Here is a 24,649-nt window from a genome sequence, read left to right as displayed (position 1 = left end):
GGCAAAATATATGATTTCCGGAGAGGTGTGTGTCTTGTGGCAGGTTCAGGTGTACCTCGGTTCTTTCAAAGGAAAAACAGACCATCTCCAAGTGTGAAGCTATGTGAAGAGAGAAGCCCAACACAACCGTTGGTGTTATCCTCCATTTCAAGAAATTCAAAGACGTGGGTGAATTGTCTGCATTCCTTTGTGATCGTTGGCAGTCTCCACAATTGGGGGAATGTTTGGCAGATTGATGCAACTAGAGAGAAAAAGCTATTGATACAGAAAGAAAAAGAGTCATGAGCATGTAAGGTCTTTTCCCTGGGATAAAAGGGGGCTCGTGCCCTCTTCATGAAGGACTTCTATTGAGGTTTAGAACATGGCTACACCCCGGTTCACGAGGTACTTCTTCTGAGGTAAAGAACATGGGTACATACTTTTCTAAGCTTGGGATTGGTGAATATCAAGATGACCGAGTGTGCTGAAGGATACGAAGACAGGACTATATCAGAAATCAGATGCGCAAGCCTGCCATGCCTGAAAACACGACTGAAGACAAGGATCATGGCGGCAAAATGTAAAAGGTAGAAGATGAGCGAGAGAAGCAAAGGCTTCATGACCTTGAGGTGGGCCTGAGTGCTGAGGTCCTTGTTGCTGAGGCCGTTCTTCTTCAGGTTCCTCTGGTGCCTCCACAGAGAGAGAAGCAAAACACTGGATGCTGTCAAGCAAATGCTAAAACTGATGGCAATAAAATTAAACTGGAGAGCATCAACAAACTTAAAAGGGTAGTGGTCATGAGCCTCACTTTGGCTGGTGTTCTCTGGCAGGTTTCCCGTGAGATTGCAGCATTTTTCATCTTCAAAAGCCCTCATGGCAGGATATATAGAGCATATCATGAAACCCAGGAGAGATATTCCGAGGCATCTGGGCACCAACGCCCCAATTCTTAGCTTCAGCCATGCAAAGAAAGGATGAGCAAAGTTGGTGACCTTCACACAGTAGAAGACATTGAGCCAGGTGGCACACCAGAGGCTGATCATGTTCAAATAAATCCAGCAGAAGGTGAATGCCTGCTCTTTTTTACTATGTATGTATGTCTCTGGAGAGCCGACGTATACAAATCGACTGCTTGTGGTAATCCACTGCCAAAGAAATCTGGAGAGGCTCAGAGTGGTCAGTAGGAAATCAACAGGGAGCATCTTCTTGCTTTGCAGCCAGCAAATATAGAAGACGAGCGAGAGAAGCAAAGGCTTCATGACGCGGAGGTCCTGTGAGATTGCGGCATTTTTCATCTTCAAAAGATCTGATGACTGGATGAACAGAGCAGATTATGAAAGCCAGGAGGGATATTCCGAGGCATCTGGGCACCACGCCCCAATTCTTAGCTTCAGCCAGGCAAAGAGAGGATGAGCAAAGTTGGTCACCTTCACACAGTAGAAGACGTTGAGCAAAATGGCACACCAGAGGCTGGCTGTGTTCAAATACACCCAAGAAAAGACCAACACCTGCCGTTTTAGGCTACCTGTGTATGTCTCTGGAGAGCTGAAATACACAAAGTAGCTGCTCATGGAAACCCACTGCCAAAGAAATCTGGAGAGGCTCAGAGCGGTCAGTTGGAAATTGCAAGGGAGCATCTTCTTGCTTTGGAGCCAGTCATAGCCATTCACGACTATGATGAATCCATTCCCTAAGACGGAAACAATGCACTTGATTCCAAAAACGATCAGAGAAAAGATAGCCAGTAGGGAAAACATGTTTCTGTCCATCACTGCCATCTCCGGAGAGAAAAATCTAAGATGGGGACAAGAGGAATTAAATTTTGGCTCTCCAGGTTTCGGTGTGATGGTTTGCAGTGAAAAACTCTGGCTTTAGGGGCTGTATTAATAGCCATGGTATGCTATACAGAGAGTGAGATGCAAATCTGAGGAGGATTCTGTTACTAATGATGCAGGGATCATGTTGTACCCATCTGCCCAGGGATTTTTTTCCAGGCTGGCACAGCGAAGGGTATGGCAACTCTTTCATGGCCATTCTTACAGTGCTTTGTCAGCAAGTAACTATATTTGCACATGAGTTGTGTGTTGGAGCCTTTTAGCTGGGGATGTCCGATTGATGGCACCCACTTTATGGGTGAGGGCAGAAATGACATTATGCAAGGCATGACATCATGTCCACCCAAAACCCCAGATGTAATGTAAATGTGTTGGTGCTTTGGGGAGCATCCAGAGTGTCCCCTGGCGCACTTATGTCACATCCATTTTCAGGCAGATTTGCCGTTACACATGATGTATTGTCATTTCTTCCCCTAGACCTTTCTCCCTCTGGCCCACAGGGCAGGGGCCTGAGTAGGGTTTCCAGGTCCCTCTTCACCATCGGCAGGAGGTTTTGGGGGCACAGCCTGAGGAGGGCGGGGTTTGGGGAGGGGAGTGACTTCAATGCCATTGAGTCCAATTGCCAAGGCGGCCATTTTCTCCCAGACTGCACGGGCCAATTCCAAAATGGCTGCCTCAGCCAAGCCTACCCAAGGGGTCACAGTTTCTGCTGCTTTTTTCTGAACTAAGTAGCGTTACCTCATCTAACCCTATTGAAGTCAATGGCCTTGGAAGGGTTTAGCAAGCCTGTGCACACTTACTAGAGAGTAAATCTCATTGTATTAAGTGAGGTTATTTTGTGAGTCAACATGCATAAGACACTAAGGCAAAAAAAGTCACATTTCCATGGAGAAAAACAATTGTGCCTCTCTCTCAAAAGGTACTTGTGAGTAATCATGAGATCTCAAATGCTGCTAAGATGAGCCTATCACATTTTATGGACAGCTTTCAAAGAGCTTATGGCTCTTTCGCCCCCAGTTTTTGGGGGAAAGCAGTAAATTAGGCTGACTGATCCAAGATCCCCACCCCAGCCCTCACAAGCATCAGGACAGGACTAAGGTTGCCAACCTCCAGGTAGTTACTAGCTGGAGCTCTCCTACTATTTCAACTGATCTCCAGCCGATAGAGATCAGTTCACCTGGAGAAAATGGCCGCTTTGCCCATTGGATTCTATGGCATTGAAGTCCCTCCCCTCCCTAAACCCCGCCCTCCTCAGACTCCGCCCCCAAAACCTCCCGCCGGTGACTAAGAGGGACCTGGCAACCCTAGGACAGGACAGATTGCAAATTCTAACCGCCGCACCACACTACACCACAGAGATTCCTTCATAACATTTCATCACTCAAAATGGCACTTAGAAAGAGTTAGCAAGGGTCTGAGGGATGAACAAAATTGCCCTTCAGTTAGCTGCCCCAAGGAAATTGTGGGCCTGCAAAAAAGATTTCTAGCCTGGGAAAACGTTGTGGAAGCTTACATGGTAGGGTTGCCTGGTTCCCTCTGGCCAGTGGAGGGGGAGGGGGGTATAGGGTTGGGAAATTACTGGTGGTTTGGGGATGGAGTCTGGGGAGGACAGAGACCTCAGTGGGGTACAATGCCAAAGAGTCCACCCTCCAAAGCATCCATTTTCTTCAGGAGAACTGATCTCTGTGATCTGGAGATGAGCTGTAATCCTGGGGGTTCCCCCGGTCCCACCTGGAAACTGGCATCCCTAGAACAGTCATAGGATCCAAAGCATGATGTTTGTAAATGCCTACCTAAATGAAACTGTAATCCCCTCATAATGGATATGTACAGCACATTTGATAAACGCCAAGCCAAAGCACGTTTGAATCCTAAAATGTCCTCTTATAAGGAACGCTGCCAGAAATGGAATGGTTAAAAACAAAGAAAGAATAAAAATTATTAGCTTGCAATGAAACTCCAGGTGGCTGAAATGACACGTCAAAAGCGACAGCAAATTCCTTATATGTTTGTTTGTTTATGGTGGGGACATCTAATAGCCAAACAATAGGATTTGACTTGTAGAAATCTGGAACAAAGCAATAGGATTTGACTTGTAGAAATTATGCGAAGCAAAGCATAAGTATTAGGATGACACATTAAACAAATGCAAAAATTACATAGTAGGAACCTACTTACAGCGACTGATAGTATGAATTAAAAACAGCGGTATAGTCTATAGTCCAAGAGGGCTTTTGCGCAGGGTATGAGGGATGAATGAAATTACCCTTTAGTGTCTTTAAATTCTCCACCAGGAAAATGGGATATTAAGAGACATAAGCAGGTCTAAATTAATAATGGCAAAAGATGGGATTTCCAGAGAGGTGTGTGTCTTAGGGCAGGTTCAGGTGTACCCCGATTCTTTCACAAGGAGAACAGACCGTCCCCAAGGATGAAGCAATGTGAAGAGAGTAGCCCAACACAACCGTTGGTGTGATCCTCCATTTCAAGAGATTCAAAGACGTGGGTGAATTGTCTGCCTTCCTTTGTGATCGTTGGCAGTCTCCACAATTGGGGAATGTTTGGCAGATTTATGTAACTAGAGAGTAAAAGCTATTTATAACAGAAAGAGACAGAGTCAAGACCACGTAAGCTCTTTTCTCTGCGACAAAAGCGGGCTCCTGTACCCTTCATGAGGGAGTTCCTCTGAGGTTGAGAACATGGGTACACACTTTTCTCAGCTTGGGATTGGTGAATATCAAGATGATGGGGTGTGCTGAAGGATACGAAGATTGGAATATATCAGAAATCAGATGCTCAAGCCTGCCATAGTTGAAAACACGAGTGAGGATAAGGATCATGGCGGCAAAATGTACAACGTAGAAGCCGAGCAAGAGAAGCAAAGGCTTCATGACGCGGAGGTGGGCCTGAGTGCTGAGGTCCTTGGTGCTGAGGCCGCTCTTCTTCAGATTCCTCATGTGCCTCCACAGAGAGAGAAGCAAAATGCTGGATGCTGTCAAGCAGATGCTAAAACTGATGGCAGTAGAATTAAACTGGAGAGCATCGCAATACTTTAAAGAATAGTATTCATGATCCTCACTTTGGCTGGTGTTCTCTGGCAGGTTTCCTGTGAGATTGGGGCATTTTACATCTTCAAAAGAACTCACGACTGGAACAACAGAGCAGATTATGAAAGCTAGGAGAGATATTCCAAGGCATCTGGGCACCAACGCCCCAATTCTTAGCTTCAGCCATGCAAAGAGAGGATGAGGAAAATTGGTCACCTTCACACAGTAGAAGACATTGAGCCATGTGGCACACCAGAGGCTGGCTGTGCTCAAATACATCCAGGAAAGGTTTAATGCCAGCTGTTTTATGCTACCTGTGTAGGTCTCTGGATAGTTGAAATATAGCAATTGGCTGCTCATGGAAACCCACAGCAAAAGAAATCTGGAGAGGCTCAGAGAGGTCAGTAGGAAATCACAAGGGAGCATCTTATTGCTTTGGAGCCAGCCGTAGCCATTCACGACTATGATGAATCCGTTCCCTAAGAGGGAAACAATGGACTCAATCCCGAAAATGATCTGAAAAAAGATACCCAGTGGGGAAATCATATTTCTGTCCATCACTGCCATCTTCAATGAAAAAAATCTAAGAAGGGGACAAGAGTAATTAGGGGCTCTCCTGGTTTCTATGTGATGTTTTGCAGTGAAAACTCTGGCTTTAGGGACTGTATTAATAGCCATGGCATGCTATGTAGAGAGTGAGATGCAAATCTGAGGAGGATTCTGTTGCTAATGATGCAGGTATCATGTTGTGCACATCTCCCCAGGGATTTATTTCAAACTAGCACAACGAAAAGTACGCCGACTCTTTTGTGGGCCATTTTTACAGTGCTTTGTCAGCAGGTAAATGTATTTGCACATGAGTTGTGGTTAGAATTGCCATCTCCTGGCGGGTTTTGGGGTGGGGCCTGAGGAGGGCGGGGTTTGAGTAGGGGAGGGACTTCAATAACATAGAGTTCAATTGCCAAAGCAGCCATTTTCTTCAGGCGAAGTGATCTGTGTCGGCTGGAGATCAGTTGTAATAGTGAGAGATCTCCAGCTAGTACCTGGAGGTTGGCAACCCTAGTTGGGGTAGAGCCTTGTAGCTAGGGATGTCCGAGTAATGGCACCCATTTAGGGGATGGGCAGAAATTACATTATGCAAGGCATGACATCATGTCCACTGGAAGCCCCAGATGTAGGGTTGCCAGGTCCCTCTTCACCACCGGCGGGAGGTTTTTGGGGCACAGCCTGAGGAGGGCGGGGTTTGGGGTGGGGAGGAGCTTCAATGCCATAGAGTCCAGTTGCCAAAGTGGTCATTTTCTCCAGGTGAACTGATCTCTATCGGCTGGAGATCAGTTGTAATAGCAGGAGATCTCCAGCTAGTACTGGGAGGTTGGCAACCCTACCCAGATGTGATATTGGGGTCTGGGGGGGACAGCCAGAGCATCCACTCGCGCAATTAAGTCACATCCACTTTCAGGTGGATGTGCCGTTACACATGACATCTTGTCGTTTCTATCCATGGACTTTTTTCCCTCTGGCCCACAGGGCAGGGGTGTGAGGGAGGGCCCACCATTGGGAACCTTCCTGCCGGAAGTGGGCAGCTGGTAAGCCTACTGCTAAACAGCACATCTGAGTGACCTCCGGGCCCAATCCACTGACCTCTGGCCTTTCTTTCCTCAGGACTGGCCCTAATTCCACAGCATTTGGCACATGTGGAGCCTGGGGTTGTTTCAAGGTGGCAGGTGGAAGAAACAATAGGAAGAAGACCTCACAGACTGCATGGGCCAATTCCAAAATGGCTGTCTCGGCCAAGCCTCCCAAGGAGGTCACAGTTTCTGCTGCTTCTGAGACAGATTATGAGAATTAGTGGCCACTTTCTTTACTGCTTCAGGCCCAGCGGGTGCGACCCGTTTACGAGAGATCTTTCAGGTTACCAAAGTGGTGCAGGAAGGTCTTTTTCCACACTGTCCCATCTGACATCACTGAACTGAAGTCTCTTCAGAAGCAAGCAGCTGAACGAATTATAAATCCAGAAAGCAGAATCTCAACCCTAGAATGTGTGTGTGCGTGTGTAAGGTGCCATCAAGTCACAGCTGACTGATGGCAACCCCTTTTGGGGGTTTTCATGGCAAGAGACTAACAGAGGTGGTTTGCCAGTGCCTTCCTCTGCATAGCAACCCTGGTCTTCCTTGGTGGTCTCCCATCCAAATACTAACCAGGGCTGATCCTGCTTAGCTTCTGAGATCTGACGAGATCAGGCTAGCCTGGGCCATCTAGGTCAGGCAACCCTAGAATACACCTCTAATTTATCTCTGTTTAGCAGCTCCATCTTGTGTTAAAAACTTTACAGTTCTGGATGTGGAAAGCAGACATTGTCATAATAATTTATGGGTCAGAGGGGGAAATATGTAGTAGCTTTTGTTCACTCTGTTTGGAGGGAAACCTAGGTTGCCACCTCTGGGTAGGAAAATTCCTGGAGAGGGCAAACCCTTACTATGACCTTACTACTGAAAGAGCACACAGATCCCTGGGCCAGATATGGAATAAAACAGCCTCCCCATATTTATTTCACCTGTGTGATCCATCTCAACGTAGAGTCATTTTTCTGGCCAGATTTAATGTTTTGCCATCTGCGCTACTCGAAGGCAGGTTTTGGAAAACCCCTCTGTCTGACAGGCTTTGCCCTTGTGGCAATAACTGTATCGAAACAATTGCTCATGTCCTATTTTATTGTAGTTTTTATGCAGAATCTCGTAATGAACTACTAAGCCCCACGTTGGTAAATAGACAGAACGTCTCAGACTCTCTTAATGCTTCCTATTTATTGAACAATCATTCGCCCCAAATATTGGAGATGGTGACGCTGGTTTTAAAGCTTGTTTAAAAAGCCCACCAAACAGTTCATTAGACGGCAGCATCAACAAACAGCATTACTCGACGTAACTGTATTTTAACCACACTATAGAGGGCACCTTTTAATATTTCCATTCCTTTTGTAATTTTTTGTACTGTGTTTCTTATGCCAATAAAGGCATGATGACGACGATGAATGAAGCAGCCTACCCCAGGGCCATAATCTTCCACATGTCGATCTTTGCTACTAAAGAAGGCCTTCTGAGGCGAGCGAGAGAGATTGGTCAGCTGTTGTGGGGCCAAGTGTAGTGGAAACTGCAGAAGACCATTGTAATTATGAGGAGGTAGATGGTGATCTATGCAGCCCTTCCCCGTGTGAGAGCAATCTCAGGTCATTAGGGAGTTAGACTTTCACACAGCACTGTAAATGATGAGCACCTGGTGATGGGGGAAAAGGTTAGTTTTCACTCTCTGTTAAAAGAAGGGGAGGGCTTCAGATAAGGAGCCAGCCAGGAGGAGGGCGTCTGGAGAACCAGGACGGCTGCCAGAGAAGAAGCGGCTTGCTTGCCTCCCAGGAGACAACTTCCCATTCTTATTTCAGACTCAGCCTGGATAAAAGGTTATTTTTGTTGAAAGATTACTTAGCTTGGGTAAAAGGGTGTATTTTTTGTTTAATAAAACTGCATACATTGTTTTCCCCAACACTTGCCTGTTGGAATCATTTCTTTACCGAACCATGGGTAATACAATTGGCGCTGTGAGCAGGATTCCAGAGGCAATATGGGGACAAAGGAATGCAGGGAATGTGCAAAGCTGCATCCCAGGATGGTCGTGTACCAGTGCATGGGCCCCAGCTGTGCATATGTTAAACTCACTAACCCCACCCACCAAATGGGATACAGAGTTAGAGAAAGCAGGCGGTCCCACCCCCAGGGCAATAAGCAAATGCTTAAAAAGATAGGAATAAGGGAAGATGAAGGTGCAGAGGAATGTGGCAAAGTGGGTTGGCTACTTCTAACTGCACTAAGAATGGTCTGGGAGTTGTTGGAAGCCTCTTGGAAGCAAGCGGAAGAGCAGGCTGAAGAAATAAGTGCCTTAAAAGAACAGCAAATGATTTTGCAGGAAGCCTAGAAGAAGGCAAGAGAAGGCAGGAATGCTGCTGAGGAACAGGCAGGGGCTATAGCTGTTCGTGTCACTAAGATTAAACGGAACCGGCAGCAGAAGAAAGACCCCTACAAAACCAGAGCACTCAAGGTCCCTAGAGACTGGAGTTCCACAGGTTCAGGGGATTCCAGTGAGGCAGAGTGGACTGAGGGGGAAGGTAGTAGTGAGGAGAAAGTGCAAGTAAGACCTTTGGTTACCAACAAGGCCAAAGGGCCACCTGGAGGGCAAGCACAGGCCACTTGCACTGTGAGGGATTTCAGCCAGCAGGAGCTGACTGAAATCACCAAAAATACTAAACAGCAGCCGGGGGAGTGTTTAAGCCACTGGTTGGTATGGCTTTGGGATCAAGGCTATACAGGTGTGCATATGAGCCCCCAGGAGCTATTGAAATTAGGTGTTCTAGCTAATGACGTGCTCCTTAATGGGTATTTGAGGGGGGCTACTGGTCAAACACAGACCCTCTTTGATTGGGTTTGCGTGGGCACCAGACAACGGTACCCTGCCCCCATGGACTGGGTGGAACATCTGCCACCCTGGAACACCATTGCTGAGGCAACAGCACAGCTTAGGGGGATGGCAATGCAGACTGGGATATATATCCAGGGATTCCCAGGTCCTGACCCTATGCCCCTAAAGGCAGGTATGAAAGCATGGCTAATTAGGGGAGCCCCGCCCAGTTTGCATGGTGCTCTATTAGCCCTGCTGGGACCTGCTCAAGGGCGAGCAGTGGGGGATGCGGTAATCCTTCTGGGACAGCTGGGGGATGTTCCCAGGGAAAATAAGCCCAGAGCACGAACTGCGGTGGAAAATAAGCAGGAGAGGTCCAAGGATAGAACAAAAGGGCCAAAATAACCCAAAAACAGATGTTTCTTGAGCTCCTTAGGCAAGGAGTGGAAAAGGAGAAGATTGATGGCCTTCCAACACCTGACCTGTTCCAGCTGTGGCGACGCAAATGTACTACTCAGGAGCAGAAGGGGAAAGTACCGCAGACCAAAGGAGTCGAGGTGAGAGGAGTAACACCAACCGCTCCACCTGAGGAGGAGGAGGACTTCTGGTATTCACCCGCACCCAATATGTCAAAGGGGTGGGAGGTACCTATACCTTTAGATTAGGGGCATGACAAGGCTCCAGTGAAAAGGCTAATAAAGACAGCCGTTCCTGGAGACCCACGCCCACATATACCCCTCACAATATATTGGTCTAAAGGCAACATACAGCGGGTACTGGCCTTATTGGATACAGGGGCAGAAGCCACTCTCTTACATGGAAACCCAGACAAGCATGTAGGACCTATTGTGCACATTAATGCATATGGGGATGGGGAGGAAAGCACAAAGCAAGTGCGAGTACATCTTGCTCTGGGAAAATCTGCACCCTTTTGGGCTACAGTTCTGGTCTCTCGAGTCCCAGAATACATAATTGGTATTGACTTACTCAAGGGAAAGGAATTCTGGACCCCTGTGGGCAGGTTTGCTTTTGGCATTTGCTCCATCATAGTGGGGAGAGCAAAGTGGACTCCTTTGCATATTCCCCCACCAAAGCAGCCAGTGAACATAAAGCAGTATCGCTTGCCAGGTGGGCATAAGGAAATTTCAGAGACTATAAAAGGACTCTTGGAAGTAGGAATTCTCAGGCCTGCAATGTCTGCCTTTAATTCCCCCGTGTGGCCTATAAAAAAGCCAGATGGAAGCTGGAGAATGACTGTAGACTATCTTTGGCTGTAGCAGTACCAGATATGGTTACATTACTAGAAAAGATAGAAAAGCATGCTGGGATGTGGCATGTTGTGATTGATCTGGCCAATGCATTTTTCAGCATAAGCATTGATAAGGCCTCGCAGGACCAATTTGCATTCACATGGGAGGGACAGCAATATACCTTCCAAGTTTTGCCACAAGGGTATTTGCATAGTCCCACCCTATGCCATGGACTCATAGCAAGAGATTTGAGTCAAGTGGTCCTGAGTCCTGTTTTGTTCATAGCCCATTATATTGATGATATCATAATTTCAGGCCCTACAGAACAGGAGGTGCAGCAAGGACTGACCACTGTAATGGACCATTTGCGATCTCGAGGTTGGGAAATCAATCCAAAGAAGATACAGGGCCTAGCTCAACAGGTACAGTTCTTAGGGGTGGTTTAGGCCGGACCGGTTAGACACATACCAGAAAAAGTGCTACATGTAATAGCAGCCTTGCAGCCCCCTACCTCTAAGAATGAGGCCCAGCGCATCGTGGGTCTTATGGGTTTCTGGAGGCAACACATACCACATCTGGCTCAGATCCTGCGCCCCATTTATCAAGTGACTAGGAAGAAAGCTCAGTTTGAATGGGGGGAACGTCAACAGACTTCACTATCGGAGGCAAAGGCTGCTATAGAAACAGCAATGCCTCTAGGTCCTTATGTAAAAGGGCTCCCTTTTGAGCTACAAGTCTCCTCTAACCAAGACGTAGCTGTATGGAGCTTATGGCAAAAAGGGCAAGGAGGGAAATGTGTGCCTTTAGGTTTCTGGTCGCGAAGGCTGCCAGACGCTGCGGCAAACTACTCTCCTTTTGAACGTCAGCTGTTGGAATGTTACTGGGCTCTAGTCGAGACTGAAAGACTCACCGGCCATGAGTTAGTAGTAATGAGACCCAGTATACCCATTATGAACTGGGCGAAGGATGAGTCAGCTAGTCCTCGTCATGGCAGGGTGCAGCAATCATCCATTATCAAATGGAAGTGGTATATTTCAGAATGGGCTCATCCTGGCCCTCAGGGAGTGAGTGCCCTGCAGGAACAGGTATTGGCTCTCACTCCAGTGAATACAGAAATACCCGAAGATGTCACAACTCTAGAAGCATCTCCTATCAAAGAAGCTCCCCCATACCTGGAAGTAGATTGTGAGGCTGTGTGGTTTACCGATGGTTCAGCCAAATATAAGGGGGGAGAACGAATCTGGCGTGCAGCTGCACTAAACCCCAAACGACAGCTCACGCTAACCAGAGCTGGGAAAGGAAAATCCAGCAAATACGCGGAGTTAATGGCTGTGGTAATGGCCATAGAACAAGCTGTAGAACAGCAGGAAGATGTTGTATATGTTTATACAGATTCCTGGGCAGTATATAAAGGATTGACCACATGGTTTCCCAAGTGGAAACGGGAAGGATTTACCATCCATAAGCGCCCATTATGGGGACAGGAGCTATGGCAATGTCTTGATAATGTGCTATCATATATATCTGTGTATATAGAACATGTTGATGGACATGTTTCTGGCACTCCTGAAGCATTGTACAACCAAGCCGTAGATCAATTAGCTCGTGTGCGAGCTGTGGGACCCACGCAGAACCAGGAAGATGAACTGTTGATCCTTGCTCGATGGGCCCATGAAAAGTCTGGGCATTTAGCGAGGTATTCCTTGTTCTATAGATGCAGCTACTACAGCAACTGCTAGATGTGCTGTGTTCTGCTTTAAAGCAGGTTCCTCTTTCAAAGGTACCAATGGGACAGCTACACCGAGGCAAGGCACCTGGGCAAATATGGCAAGTAGATTATATTGGTCCTCTACCTCAGCATGGCAGATGGCAATATCTACTAACCATGGTTGATACCTGCTCAGGTTACCTCTTAACTTATCCATGTGCCAGAGCCACCCAGCAGAACACCATCCAGGGTCTGGAACTTCTTATCAGAAGATATGGAGTACCCATGGCAATCCAAACAGATAATGCTAGCCACTTCCGAGGAGCACAGGTACAAGATTGGGCTAGTGAGTGGGACATCCATTGGGTGTTTCATATCCCCTATCACCCAAGGACAGCAGGATTAGTAGAGAGGATGAATGGGCTATTAAAACAAAAAATACGACAACTAACTCCTGACCACACCCTAAAGAAATGGGGAACTGTTTGGGAACTAGCAGAATTTGAGTTAAATAGTCTGCCTCTAGGAGCAGGCCAGACACCCCTCCAGAGGATGGTGGGTTTAAAAGTACCTACCCCAGTGCCACACCTGAAGGTTTGGAAAGTTCATCCATATGGTGTGTTACCTATTCGAACCACCCCCAATAGTGCGGGGATGGATTTGATAACTCCAAAAGAGGTGACTATTCCTGCAGGAGGACAGACAAATGTACCCCTGGGAATTGGAGTCACAGTCCCTTCTGACACTTATGGACAGATTGTGCCACAATCCAGCCTAGCCCTCAAAGGCCTTCAGATACTAGGTGGGGTAGTGAATCATGATGACCAAGAGGAATTAAGTGTTATTCTGCATAATACCAGCCCATATGATCTAACCTGTGGGGCAGGTCAACGAATTGCCCAGTTATTATGTGAGCAAATACGCCTGCCTGCTATACAAGAAGTGGTGAACCCAAAGCAAGACTCCACAGGTGTTGACTACATCCCAGGGCAGAAAGTCTGGGTTGTATATTCAGACAAACCAAATCAGCCAGGAGAAATAATTTGTAAAGGACCAGGAGCCATGTATTGGGTCATAGTGGCGAATGCTCCTTCTCCAATATGCCTGGATATGACAAAACTAAGGAAAAACCCAAGATGACTGTAAAAAGTAAAAGGTTAGACCCTGAGTTGCCCTACAAGAACACATGGATGAAGGGTGTATTGATCACCAAGGGGTGGAATGTAGTGGAAACTGTTGAAGACCATTGTAATTACGAGGAGGTAGATGGTGATCTATGCAACCCTTCCCCATGTGAGAGCAATCTCAGGTCATTAGGGAGTTAAACTTTCACACAGCACTGTAAATGATGAGCATCTGGTGATGGGGGAAAAGGTTAGTTTTCACTCTCTGTTAAAAGAAGGGGAGGGCTTCAGATAAGGAGCCAGCCAGGAGGAGGGCGTCTGGAGAACCAGGACGGCTGCCAGAGAAGAAGCGGCTTGCTTGCCTCCCAGGAGACAACTTCCCATCCTTATTTCAGACTCAGCCTGGATAAAAGGTTATTTTTGTTGAAAGATTACTTAGCTTGGGTAAAAGGGTGTATTTTTTTGTTTAATAAAACTGCATACTTTGTTTTCCCCAACACTTGCCTGTTGGAATCATTTCTTTACCGAACCATGGGTAATATACCAGGTCAAATAAACATTTCTCTCTTCAGTTAGTTCCCCAAAGAAATTGTCATCCTGCACAAAAGATTTCTGTGTGCTAAAGGCTCAAGCCTTTGTAGAAGCTTGAGTTGTAGAAGCTTACATGTTAAGCTTGCTAGGTTCCCCCTGGCCACTGGTGGGGGATAAGAGGTTAGGGTTGCCAGATCCAAGTTGGGAAACTCCAGGAGGTTTGGGGATGGAATCTGCTGAGGACAGGCACCTCGGTGGTGTATACTGCCAAAGAGTCCATCCTCCAAAGCAGCCATTTTCTCCAGGGGAACTGATCTCTGTAGTCTGGAGATGAGCTGTAATCCTGGGCGGTCCCCAGGTCCCACAGGGAGGCTGGCATCCCTAGAACCGGGTCATAGGATCCAATGCCTTATATTTGTAAATGCCAACCTAAAAGAAACTCTAACCCCCACATAATGGATATGTACAGCACAGTCGGTAAATGCCAAGCCAAAGTACCATTTGAATCCTAAAAATGTCCTCTTATAAAGAATACAGCCACAAACGGAATGGTTAAAAAAGAAAGAAAGAATAAAAATTACTAGCTTGCCATGAAACTCCAGTTGGCAAGTCAAAAGCTACGGTAATTTCCTTATGTGTTTATTTGTTTGATTGTTTATGGTGCGACATCCATTAGCCAATGCAATAGGATATGACACATAAAAATCTGGAACCAACCAGAGGCGAAGCAAATCGTAAGTATTAAGATGACACATTAAACAAATGCAAAAAAAAAAAATGAATAGAGGGAGCCTACTTACAGATAGTATGAATTAAACACAGCGATAAAGTCTACAGTCCAAGAGGGCTTTTTGCGCAGGGTCTGAGGGATTAATGAAATTGCCCTTCAGTCTCTTTAAATTCTTCACCAGGAAAATGGGATATTAAGATACATAAGCAGCAGTGGCTAAATAAATAACGGCAAAAGACAGGATTTCCAGAGAGGTGTGTGTTTTACGGCAGGCAAGTTCAGGTGTACCTTGGTTCTATCAAAGGGAGAACAAACCATCCCCAAGGATGAAGCAATGTGATCCTCCATTTCAAGAAATTCAAAGACGGGGGTGAATTGTCTGCAGTCCTTTGTGATCGTTGGCAGTCTCCACAATTGGGGAATGTTTGTCAGATTGAGAAAAAGCAATAGATACTGAAAAAGGCAGAGTAATGAGCATGTATGGTCTTTTCTCTGGGATAAAAGGAGGCTCCTGTACTCTTCACGAGGGACTTCTTCTGAGGCTTAGAACACGGGTACACACTTTTCTCAGCTTGGGATTGGTGAATATCAAGATGATCGAGTGTGCCGAAGGATACGAAGACAGGAATATATCAGAAATCAGCCACTCAAGCTTGCCATACTTGAAAAAACGAGTGAGGGAAATGATCATGGCGGCAAAATGTATAACATAGAAGATGAGCAAGAGAAGCAAAGGCTTCATGACGTTGAGGTGGGCCTGAGTGCTGAGGTCCTTGGTGCTGAGGCCACTCTTCTTCAGGTTCTTCGTGTGCCTCCACAGAGAGAGAAGCAAAACACTGGATGCTGTCAAGCAGATGTTAAAACTGATGGCAGCAGAATACAGCTGGAGAAGATCTAAAAAACGAAAAGGGTTGTGGTCATGAGCCTCACTTTGTCTGGTGTCGTCCGGCAGGTTTCCCGTGAGATTGCAGCATTTTTCATCTTCAAAAGCCCTCATGGCAGGATATATAGAGCATATCATGAAAGCCAGGAGAGATATTCCAAGGCATCTGGGCACCAACGCCCCAATTCTTAGCTTCAGCCATGCAAAGAGAGGATGAGGAAAGTTGGTCACCTTCACACAGTAGAAGACATTGAGCCAGGTGGCACACCAGAGGCTGGCGGTGTTCAAATAAGCCCAGCAGATGGTTAATGCCTGCTGCTTTTTACTATGTATGTATGTCTCCGGATAGCCTAAATATACAAATTGACTGCTCATGGTAATCCACTGCCAAAGGAATCTGGAGAGGCTCAGAGTGATAAGTAGGAAATCACAAAGGAGTATCTTCTGGCTTTGGAGCCAGCTGCAGCAGTTCACAACTATGATGAATCCGTTCCCCAAGATAGAAACAATGGACTCAATCCCGAAAATGACCAGAAAAAAGATACCCAGCGGGGACAACATATTTCTGTCCATCACTGCCATGTTCAGAGAGAAAAATCTAAGATGGGGACAATTGTGGCTCTCCTGGTTTCTGTGTGTGATGCTTTGCAGTGAAAACTCTGGCTTTAGGGGCTGTATTAATAGCCATGGTATGCTATACAGAGAGTGAGATGCAAATCTGAGGAGGATTCTGTTACTAATGATGCAAGGATCATGTTGTACACATCTGCCCAAGGATTTTTTCCAGACTTACACAACGAAAAGTACTGCAACTCTTTTGTGGGCCATTCTTCCAGTGCTTGGTCTGCAAGTAACTATATTTGCACAGGAGTTGGGGTTAGGGTTGCCAATGTGAGGGTCTGTCAGCTTTTGCCTTGTGTGCTCCCCCCCCCTGGGCTCGTAAAAGCAGTCCAGGCCTTTTGCCTTTCTTTGGTTCAGGCGCTGCGTCCAGCAGGCCCCAGGTTGGAATGTCTCTTCCCGCCATCCTCCTCCCTTGCTCTCTCCGACTCCCTCCCACCAGCTATGGCCTTGGTGTGTAGATAGCAATAACGAGCTCTCTGAGATCTTTGATGTTCCTGTACCATGCACAATTATCTCGTACTTTCCCATAACATGTACTTGACATCTGCTTCCCTGTAGGGGTTATAATTCTGTCTTTGTGAAATTGCTAGCACTTGCAACTTTACCCTTGTAGGGCCTATACTAACCTGAAGCTTTCAATAAAGTTCCTTGTTTCTGCAAGACCGTCTGAGCAAGTGATTTTATGGAGTTTGCACAGGGAGGTTGGGAACCCTCACATTAAGTTGCAAGTCTCTTGCCTCGTTTTCCTGCTCCTGTACCATTCTTGGACAGCTATGGCAGGCAACGGGGATGACAACGACAAGAAGGACAGCACCGTACCCAAGCAGCCCAATCCAGCCCCTTCGGAAGGGAAGTCGACTGGGAAGCCGCCCAGTGGAGCAGATTCAGGATCGGGCCCGGGTACAAAGCCCAAGTCCACTCGCTTGAACACCTGGCTGGAGTCCCCCCGAGGATGGTCGCTCCCGCAGAGCGATGCGCGGTCATGGCGGACTGCAGTTCACGGGTTAGGGTTCGAGGACGACCCGGCCCGAAAGGAAGCCCTGCTGCTTCATCAGATGGATGAGGAGCGGCAGCGCTGGCAGGAGGAGCGCCAAGAATTGTTGGACCGGATGGATGCCATGAACGCGGTGATTCTTGACATGGCCCAAGCTATGGACGACCTGAAGGTCCCGACGCCACCCGTGGCTCCGGCGGACGGAGGGCAGCAACCAGGTCCACCTGTGGCTCCCGCACCTCCCATCCGTCCCGCTCCACTGGCCCGCCGAGACCTGAAAATCACGTATGATGGGTCGAGTGACCAACTAACGTTTTTTATGGTGCAAGTGGACATTTTTATGCGGGAGCAGGCCAGGACCTTTACCTCGGATGAATCCCGGGTCCAATACGTGGTGTCTCTTCTACAGGGCGAGGCGGCCGCCTGGATGGTCCTGCAGTATGAGCTCCGCTCCCCCGTCTTGCGAAGTCTTGATGAATTCATGATCGCCCTTCGACACCGGTTCGAGGACCCGCACCTGGGCGAGCGAGCCAAAACCGCCTTGCTACAGCTGCGTCAAGGGACTAAATCGGTCACGCAGTATGCAAGCGAGTTTCAGTCGCTCTCGAGTAAAATTTTGGACTGGAGTGAAGCTACCAGGGTGCAATATTTCCGCGAAGGTTTGAACCCGGAATTGCAACACTGGGCTTTCATGCAAGGTAACCCTCCCGATGTTGAAGGGTGGGTTCGACACGCCGCTGACATCGAGAACCGAAAGCAACTACTGCTCCTGTCCAGGCAACGCACCGGACGGGAGACCAAGACCCGTGGAGACAGGCCCGGCGGTCCGAAAGACTCTCGCCCCCCTTCGGGGGGGGGACCATCGGTGGCCGAACGCCGCAAACGCTTTGAGAGCGGGGCCTGTCTCGTTTGCGGGGGAAGGGGACACTTCGCCTCTCAATGCCCTTCCCGGCCCGGACGTCCGGGACCGGCCCGTCCGGCAACGACCGAACCTGAGAAACCCCCTCCCGAGGGGCAACCTCGCCGCCGGAGCGGCGCACCGAGCCGACGGGGCGCACCCTCAGCCCTACACGCACGCACCGGGGTTGAAGCCTCGGCAACTTCTGGCCCATCGGGGCCTCGGGTTACAAATGAAACCTTTGACTCACCGGAGTCAAGGATTACAAAAACCGAGTCTGCTTCCTCCAGTGAGGAGGAGGATTGGGACATGCCGGCAAAAAACGCCGTCGGTCTGCTGTAAAAGGGGCTCCTCAGCAGACCGCTCCGAACATTGTGCAGGGAGCTCCGCTAATGGTAAGCGATCAAGAAGACAATGTGTATGTAAAAGTCAATCTCTCGTTGCCTAAAGGGGGGGGGCACGTTAGAATTTACGGCCCTAGTTGACTCGGGCTGTGCCCGCACCCTGATAAGCGAAGAGGCTGCCCGACAACTGCGGGTTAGGCGAAAGCGACTACCCGAACCCATCCGCTTTTCCCAGATGGATGGCAGTGACTTTAAAAAGGGGCCGGTTACTCACCGCACCGCTGCGGTCGTCATGGCCATAGGGGAGCATTGGGAACGGCTTTATTTTACCATCGCTCCCATTGCCGCGTCCGTTGTTTTAGGGATGAACTGGTTGCTGGGGCACAATCCCTCCATAGACTGGATCGAGCGGACGCTCACCTTTCCCTGCAACCTGTGTGAATTCCATGATAAAGACCAAGTGCTCAAAACTCCCGCAGCCGCCCTCGTGGGGGCCCCTTCTATCAAGGCTTCCCTGCCCCAGCTCCCCAGCGAGTATTCCCAGTTTGCCGATGTGTTTGACGTGCGGGAATGCGACGAATTGCCCCCCCACCGGGAAACGGACTGTGCCATTGAAATAGTGGGGGATGGTAAATTATCCAAAGGGAAGGTCTACCCCATGAGTCCAAATGAAAAGGCGGTGTTGCGGGAATATTTGGACACCAATTTGGCACGGGGCTTTATCCGCCCGTCAAAAGCACCATACTCGGCCCCCGGCTTCTTTGTCAAGAAAAAAACGGGAGACTTAAGACTGTGTATTGATTACCGTAGACTGAATGCTGTCACTCAGTCTAATGCATACCCCCTCCCTCTCATTCCAGACCTTCTCGCACAATTGAAGGAAGGCCGGATCTTCACCAAATTGGATTTGGTGGAGGCTTACCACCGTGTCCGCATACGAGAAGGGGACGAACCAAAGACTGCCTTCTCAAGTTGTTTTGGAATGTTTGAGTATTTAGTAATGCCGTTCGGACTTTCGGGGGCTCCGAGTGTGTTCATGCAATTGATTAATGAAGTCCTTCATGATTTGTTGTTCCGCGGGGTGGTGGTTTTCTTGGACGATATCCTCATTTATACAAAAACCATGAAGGAGCACGTACAACTGGTGCGCGAGGTGCTGCAGCGGCTGCGCGAGCACAAACTGTTTGCTAAGGTTTCTAAATGTGATTTCCATCAACCCTCCATCACTTTTCTGGGGTATGTGATTTCCCACCAGGGCTTAGAGATGGATCTCGAGAAGGTTTGGGCGGTAATGGAGTGGGACCCCCCCACCACGCGCAGACATTTGCAACAGTTTTTGGGTTTTGCTAACTTTTACCGAAACTTCATCCCTAACTTTGCCCAGGTAGCGCTCCCTCTCACTTCGCTCCTGCGTATGAAAGGGAAAGGGGCGGGAGCCTCCTTGCCCTCTGCTAGGTTGCAATGGACTTCGGACTGCCAGCAGGCTTTCGATACGCTCAAACGGCTTTTCTCGTCCGAACCCGTTCTTGCTCACCCTGATTGTGAAAAACCTTTTGTGGTCCAGGTCGATGCTTCAGACGTTGCCATGGGGGGCCCCCTCTTGCAACGGGATGAGAACGGACAGCTGAAACCTTGTGCCTATTTTTCTAAAAAGTTCTCCCAATCCGAAATCAACTGGCCATTTGGGAGAAGGAAGCCGCAGCTGTTAAACATGCCCTCACCATTTGGAGGCATTTCCTGGAGGGGGCAGAGATCCCTTTTGAAGTTTGCAGCGATCACAAAAACCTGGAGGCCTTAAAGGGGGCTAGAAAGCTTACCGCGAAACAGGTTTGTTGGGCGCAGTTCTTTGCCAAATTCCGCTTTGTCCTTAAACATGTGCCAGGAAAGGACAATGCGTTGGCGGATGCTCTTTCTAGGCTCCCCCAATATCGCAATGACTTTGACCGGCCGGTAGATTCCTTGTTTACCCCTGAACAGAGAGGGGAAGTCTCGGGACTTTCAGTAACCACCCGGTCCCAGTCCCACCGCCAGGATTTACCTCCCCTCAAAGGAGTCCCGGAGGCTTTTCAGCAGCATGCCAGTGGCAAGGTCTGGCTTTCGTTTCAGATCTGACTGTAATGATGCACACCTGGGTTTACTACATAGCTGCTAGCTAGTTTCTAATTCTCTAATGCTGCATGATGTGAAGTACCTTTTGGACATCTTATAGTAACCTGATTTATACTTACCCTGTGTGGGATATGAAAATGATTGTGTATGACTATACACTCTTTAGAAGCAATTTTCTGTAAGTATGTTTTATTCATTTAACTTTGTATCTTGAATAGTTGTAATCTAGAGTATATGACTATGTACTGCAATTTTAAAATACAGGAAGGACTGAAGAAGGATTCTACATTATTGTGAATTTGAAACGGCCGTATCCTATTGAAGATTGTGGCTTCTCATTCATCTTGAATACTGAACATGGACTCATATTACTTACTTGGTACTCTGCTGAGACCTTTGAAAGACTTTTTGCCCTTTGATTGTATATTTTGTACATACTGTGTGTTGGTTATAATGTGGTTACTTGTGTTTGTACATTGTATGTATATAGGTATCTCAGTAGTTTATATAAATTGCACCTTGTTTGTAAATGTTCTTCGCTCCTATACTATTTTCCTAACCTTTGGTATTAGTATAGAGGTGCCTGTTTCTCCCCCAGTACCTGGAGGTTGGTAACCCTAATGTGCCGTTAGCCATGATATCTTGTCATTTCTACCCCTGGACTTTTCTACCTCTGGCCCACAGGGCAGGGGTGTCAGGGAGGGCCCACCATCTGATCCTTCCTGCCAGAAGTGGGCATCTGGTAAGCCTTCTTCTAAACAGCATGTCTGAGTGATCTCCAAGTAGCTTACCAGGGCCTGCAGCTCCATCAGCGGGAACTTCTCTACAGTGCGCGATGTGCGCTCACCGCGCCTGCATCACTTCTGGGTTTACTCGGAAGTGACGAGGACGCTCTATCAATCTCTGCCAAAACTCTGTGTCTCTCCATTTGGATATTGACTAGAGTTACCAATCTCCAGGTGGGACTTGGAGACCTCCAGGATCTCCAACTTCAGAGATGAGTTTCCCTGGAGAAAATGGCTGCTTTGGAGGTAGCGTTGCCAACCTCCAGGAGTCACATCTGGCAACCTCCCGCTATTGCAATTATTCTCCAGAAGACCCAGATCAGTTCCCCTGGAGAAAATGGCTGCTTTGGAGGGTGGACTCTATGGTCCCTCCCCAAACCTGCCCTCTCCAGGTTCCACCTTCCAAATCTCCAGGTATTTCCCAACCCAAAGATGGCAACCCTAACTATGCAAAAATTACATATTAGGAACCTACTTATAGCAACAGAAAGTGAACACATGAACACGTGGAGCTGCCTTCTACTGACTCAGGCCCTTGGTCCATCAAGGTCAGTATTGTCTACTCAGACCGGCAGCGGCTCTCCAGGGTCTCAGGAGGAGGTCTTTCACATCACCTACTTGCCTGGTCCCTTTAACCGGAGATGCTGGGGATTGAACTTGGGACCTTCTGCATGCCAAGCAGAGGCTCTACCACTGAGCCACAGCCTCTCCCCAAGTGTGAATTAAATACAGTAGTATAGACTACAGTCCCTTACCTTCTACCTCAAGCATCTTTCTGAGTCATCATGTTACTGTACAGCTCTATTTCCTTCGCAAAAAGCCTTCTTAAATAATTCAGTTTTTCATAGTTTGAGGAAAGCCGGGAGGGTGGAGCATCTAGTACAATCCTAAACAGAGTTACCTCATCTAAGCCTATTGATGTCAATCGCCTGGGGTTTAGCAAGCCCATGCTCACTTACTAGAGTAAATCACACTGTATTCAGTGAGACTATTTTGTGAGTCAACATGCATTAGACAGTAAGGCAAAAAAAAAAAGTCACATTCCCATGGAGAAAAACAATTGTGCATCTCTCTCAAAAGGTACCTGTGAGTCATTAGGGCAGTGTACCTGGCTCTTTCATCCCTATTTTGGGGTGGGTGGGTGGGTGAAGTAGGTTAGGCTGACTGACCCAAGTTCCACCCCTGGCCCTCACAACCGTCATGACAGGATAGACTGCAAATTCTCACTGCTGCACCACATTGCCCCACAGAGATTCCTTCATAACATTTGATTGCTCAAAATGGCCCTTAGAAATAGTTAGCAAGTTAAGGTTGCCAGGTCCCTCTTCGTGTTGGGTCTTAGGTAGCGAGTTTCATTGTATTTCAGACAGTCAAGGGTTAAATTGTTTGTAACCAAGCTGACCAGATCAAAGGTGATGTAACCTACAGTATGTGTCAACTAGCTATTGGTTAAACAGGACAGTTGTAAAAGTATTTGCATACTAGGAGCTTCTTTCTTTGTTTAGCAAGAAGAAGCCACCGCCATTGTATTTTTAGATCTTACCATGTGAAGATGTGAAGATGTGAAGCTGTAGAACTCCCAGCTATGAATCTGGGATGTGATAGGGAACATAGGATGTAGTAAGGAATTTGTTATTTTAAACTCAAGTTACCCTTCCTTGGTGTTAGTAAGTAAAATTGATTTTTGCTAAGAGAAGAGAATGTGAGTCTCTATTGTGTACGTGCAATCTTAATAAGCTTCTTATTAATATTCAACGATCCATTTCCTCTAACAAGGGTATTAATTCCCAACAAATGGTAGCATCAGACGGTTCGAATATTATTATGAATTATTAATGGATTTTGGAGAAGCTAAAACATGCACAATTTACGTTAGGATTTTTCCCGGGAAACCAAACGGATTACAAAACGCCAAAAGGGATTTTTCCTCTGCAAACACTCAGCGGCCTGTTTGTATGAGACCAGAAGAATTTCAAACCCAGCGCGCTGTAACCTGAGAGGAGGAAAGCTGCAGGAATGTCGAACGGAGCGGAGCAAGCCGCGTCAAGCACAGGAGCTCCAACCCCTCCCAATGCTAATCCAAGGGTTGTAAGTGTGAAAAATCCTCAGACAGTAACTATTCCTCCTATAACTCAAACGCCATTTGCTCTGTGGAAAAAGAATGTGCTGTTTGCATTTGCTGCTATGGATATAGAATGGGTCGTAGATAAAGAAAAGCCAGATGAAGATGACCCAACGTACCCTGATTTTAAAAGAGCAAATGCACAAGCGGTCTGCCTTCTAATGGGTGCATTGAGCCAGACTGAATCTAGCATACTTTTAAGTAATGAAACAGCCAAAGATATATTGAAAGAGTTAACTGCCAGATATGCTGTAGCCTCCTCAAATCAGCTTATGGCTATGAAAGGAAAGCTATTCTCAAGCAGGATGCCAGGAAATATTTCTCTGACTGAGCATTTAAAACAAATGCAAACCCTTGCCCCTGAAATCCACATTGCAGGGGAGACTGTAACAGACAAAGATTTTATAACAATTTTCCTAGCCAGTCTGCACCCCAAATACCAGTCAGAAAGAAGGAATCCTTGGGCAGAAAGGACCTGAGTCTTAACGATCTTGTTTATGCACTGAAAGAATTTGAGAATGATCAGAAATGCTTAAATGAAGTATCAGATGGGATATCAGTTTTGAATGTGCATGAAAAGAAGATGTTTAAATGTTTTACATGTGGAAAAACTGGGCATAAGTCTTTTCAATGTAGACAAAATATGGCAAAGGGGGATTCCCCCCTCCTTCTCACCCAAAGCCCGCGAAATTCAGACAAAGGCCGGAAAGGCAGCAACTGTGCCAACCAGCCACAAGAGGGACCCAAAGTACAACTAAAAGGCCAAATGAAATGGCAACTCTAATGCTGAAACATATTTCTCATGATGTTTTAAAGGCTAAAAATGAATCCAAACATGTCAGAGACATTATTCTTGATTCCGGTGCGGACTGCCACTTATGGTCTAACAGGGAATGTTTTACTTATACGGAATTACGCAATGAAAAACTTACAATTGCCAATGGAGAGTCAATTACTTGCAAAGAAAGGGGATCTGTGACTGTATATATAGAAAGCTTATGCGGCAATGTAATGCAACTGAATTTGACGAATGTTTACTATGTGCCAAGTGCCAAAGAATGTTTGATATCTGTAAGGAAGCTGAATGATGCAAACTTTAAAATAACTATGGAGAAAAATGGATGTTGGTTAATTGACCCCAAAGGACGGATATATCCAACTAAGGAAGAGGGATCCCACTACTGTTTGATTAACATAGCAGATGAAATTGAAACTTCTGATTCAGATTGCAATGATGAGGCAT

The 24,649-nt window shown here is 47.2% G+C and overlaps 1 protein-coding gene across 1 annotated transcript; it reads right to left on the bottom strand.

Annotated features, from left to right (window-relative positions):
• Positions 1–15,170: 15,170 nt before the first annotated feature.
• LOC130476533 (taste receptor type 2 member 9-like) lies at positions 15,171–16,115 on the bottom strand. Its single transcript, XM_056848479.1, has one exon. It carries the CDS (start codon positions 16,113–16,115, stop codon positions 15,171–15,173), a length of 945 nt encoding a protein of 314 aa, XP_056704457.1.
• Positions 16,116–24,649: the final 8,534 nt, after the last annotated feature.

Source organism: Euleptes europaea, chromosome 4 (genome assembly GCF_029931775.1).
Source record: "Euleptes europaea isolate rEulEur1 chromosome 4, rEulEur1.hap1, whole genome shotgun sequence".
NCBI lineage: Eukaryota > Metazoa > Chordata > Lepidosauria > Squamata > Sphaerodactylidae > Euleptes > Euleptes europaea.
The sequence above is the reverse complement of the archived record's forward strand: the minus strand, read 5'-3'. Positions and strand labels throughout refer to the sequence as shown.

Excerpts from the sequence above, each read along its gene's own strand:
- LOC130476533 (XM_056848479.1), bottom strand. The coding sequence starts at position 16,115 with ATGGCAGTGATGGACAGAAATATGTTGTCCCCGCTGGGTATCTTTTTT.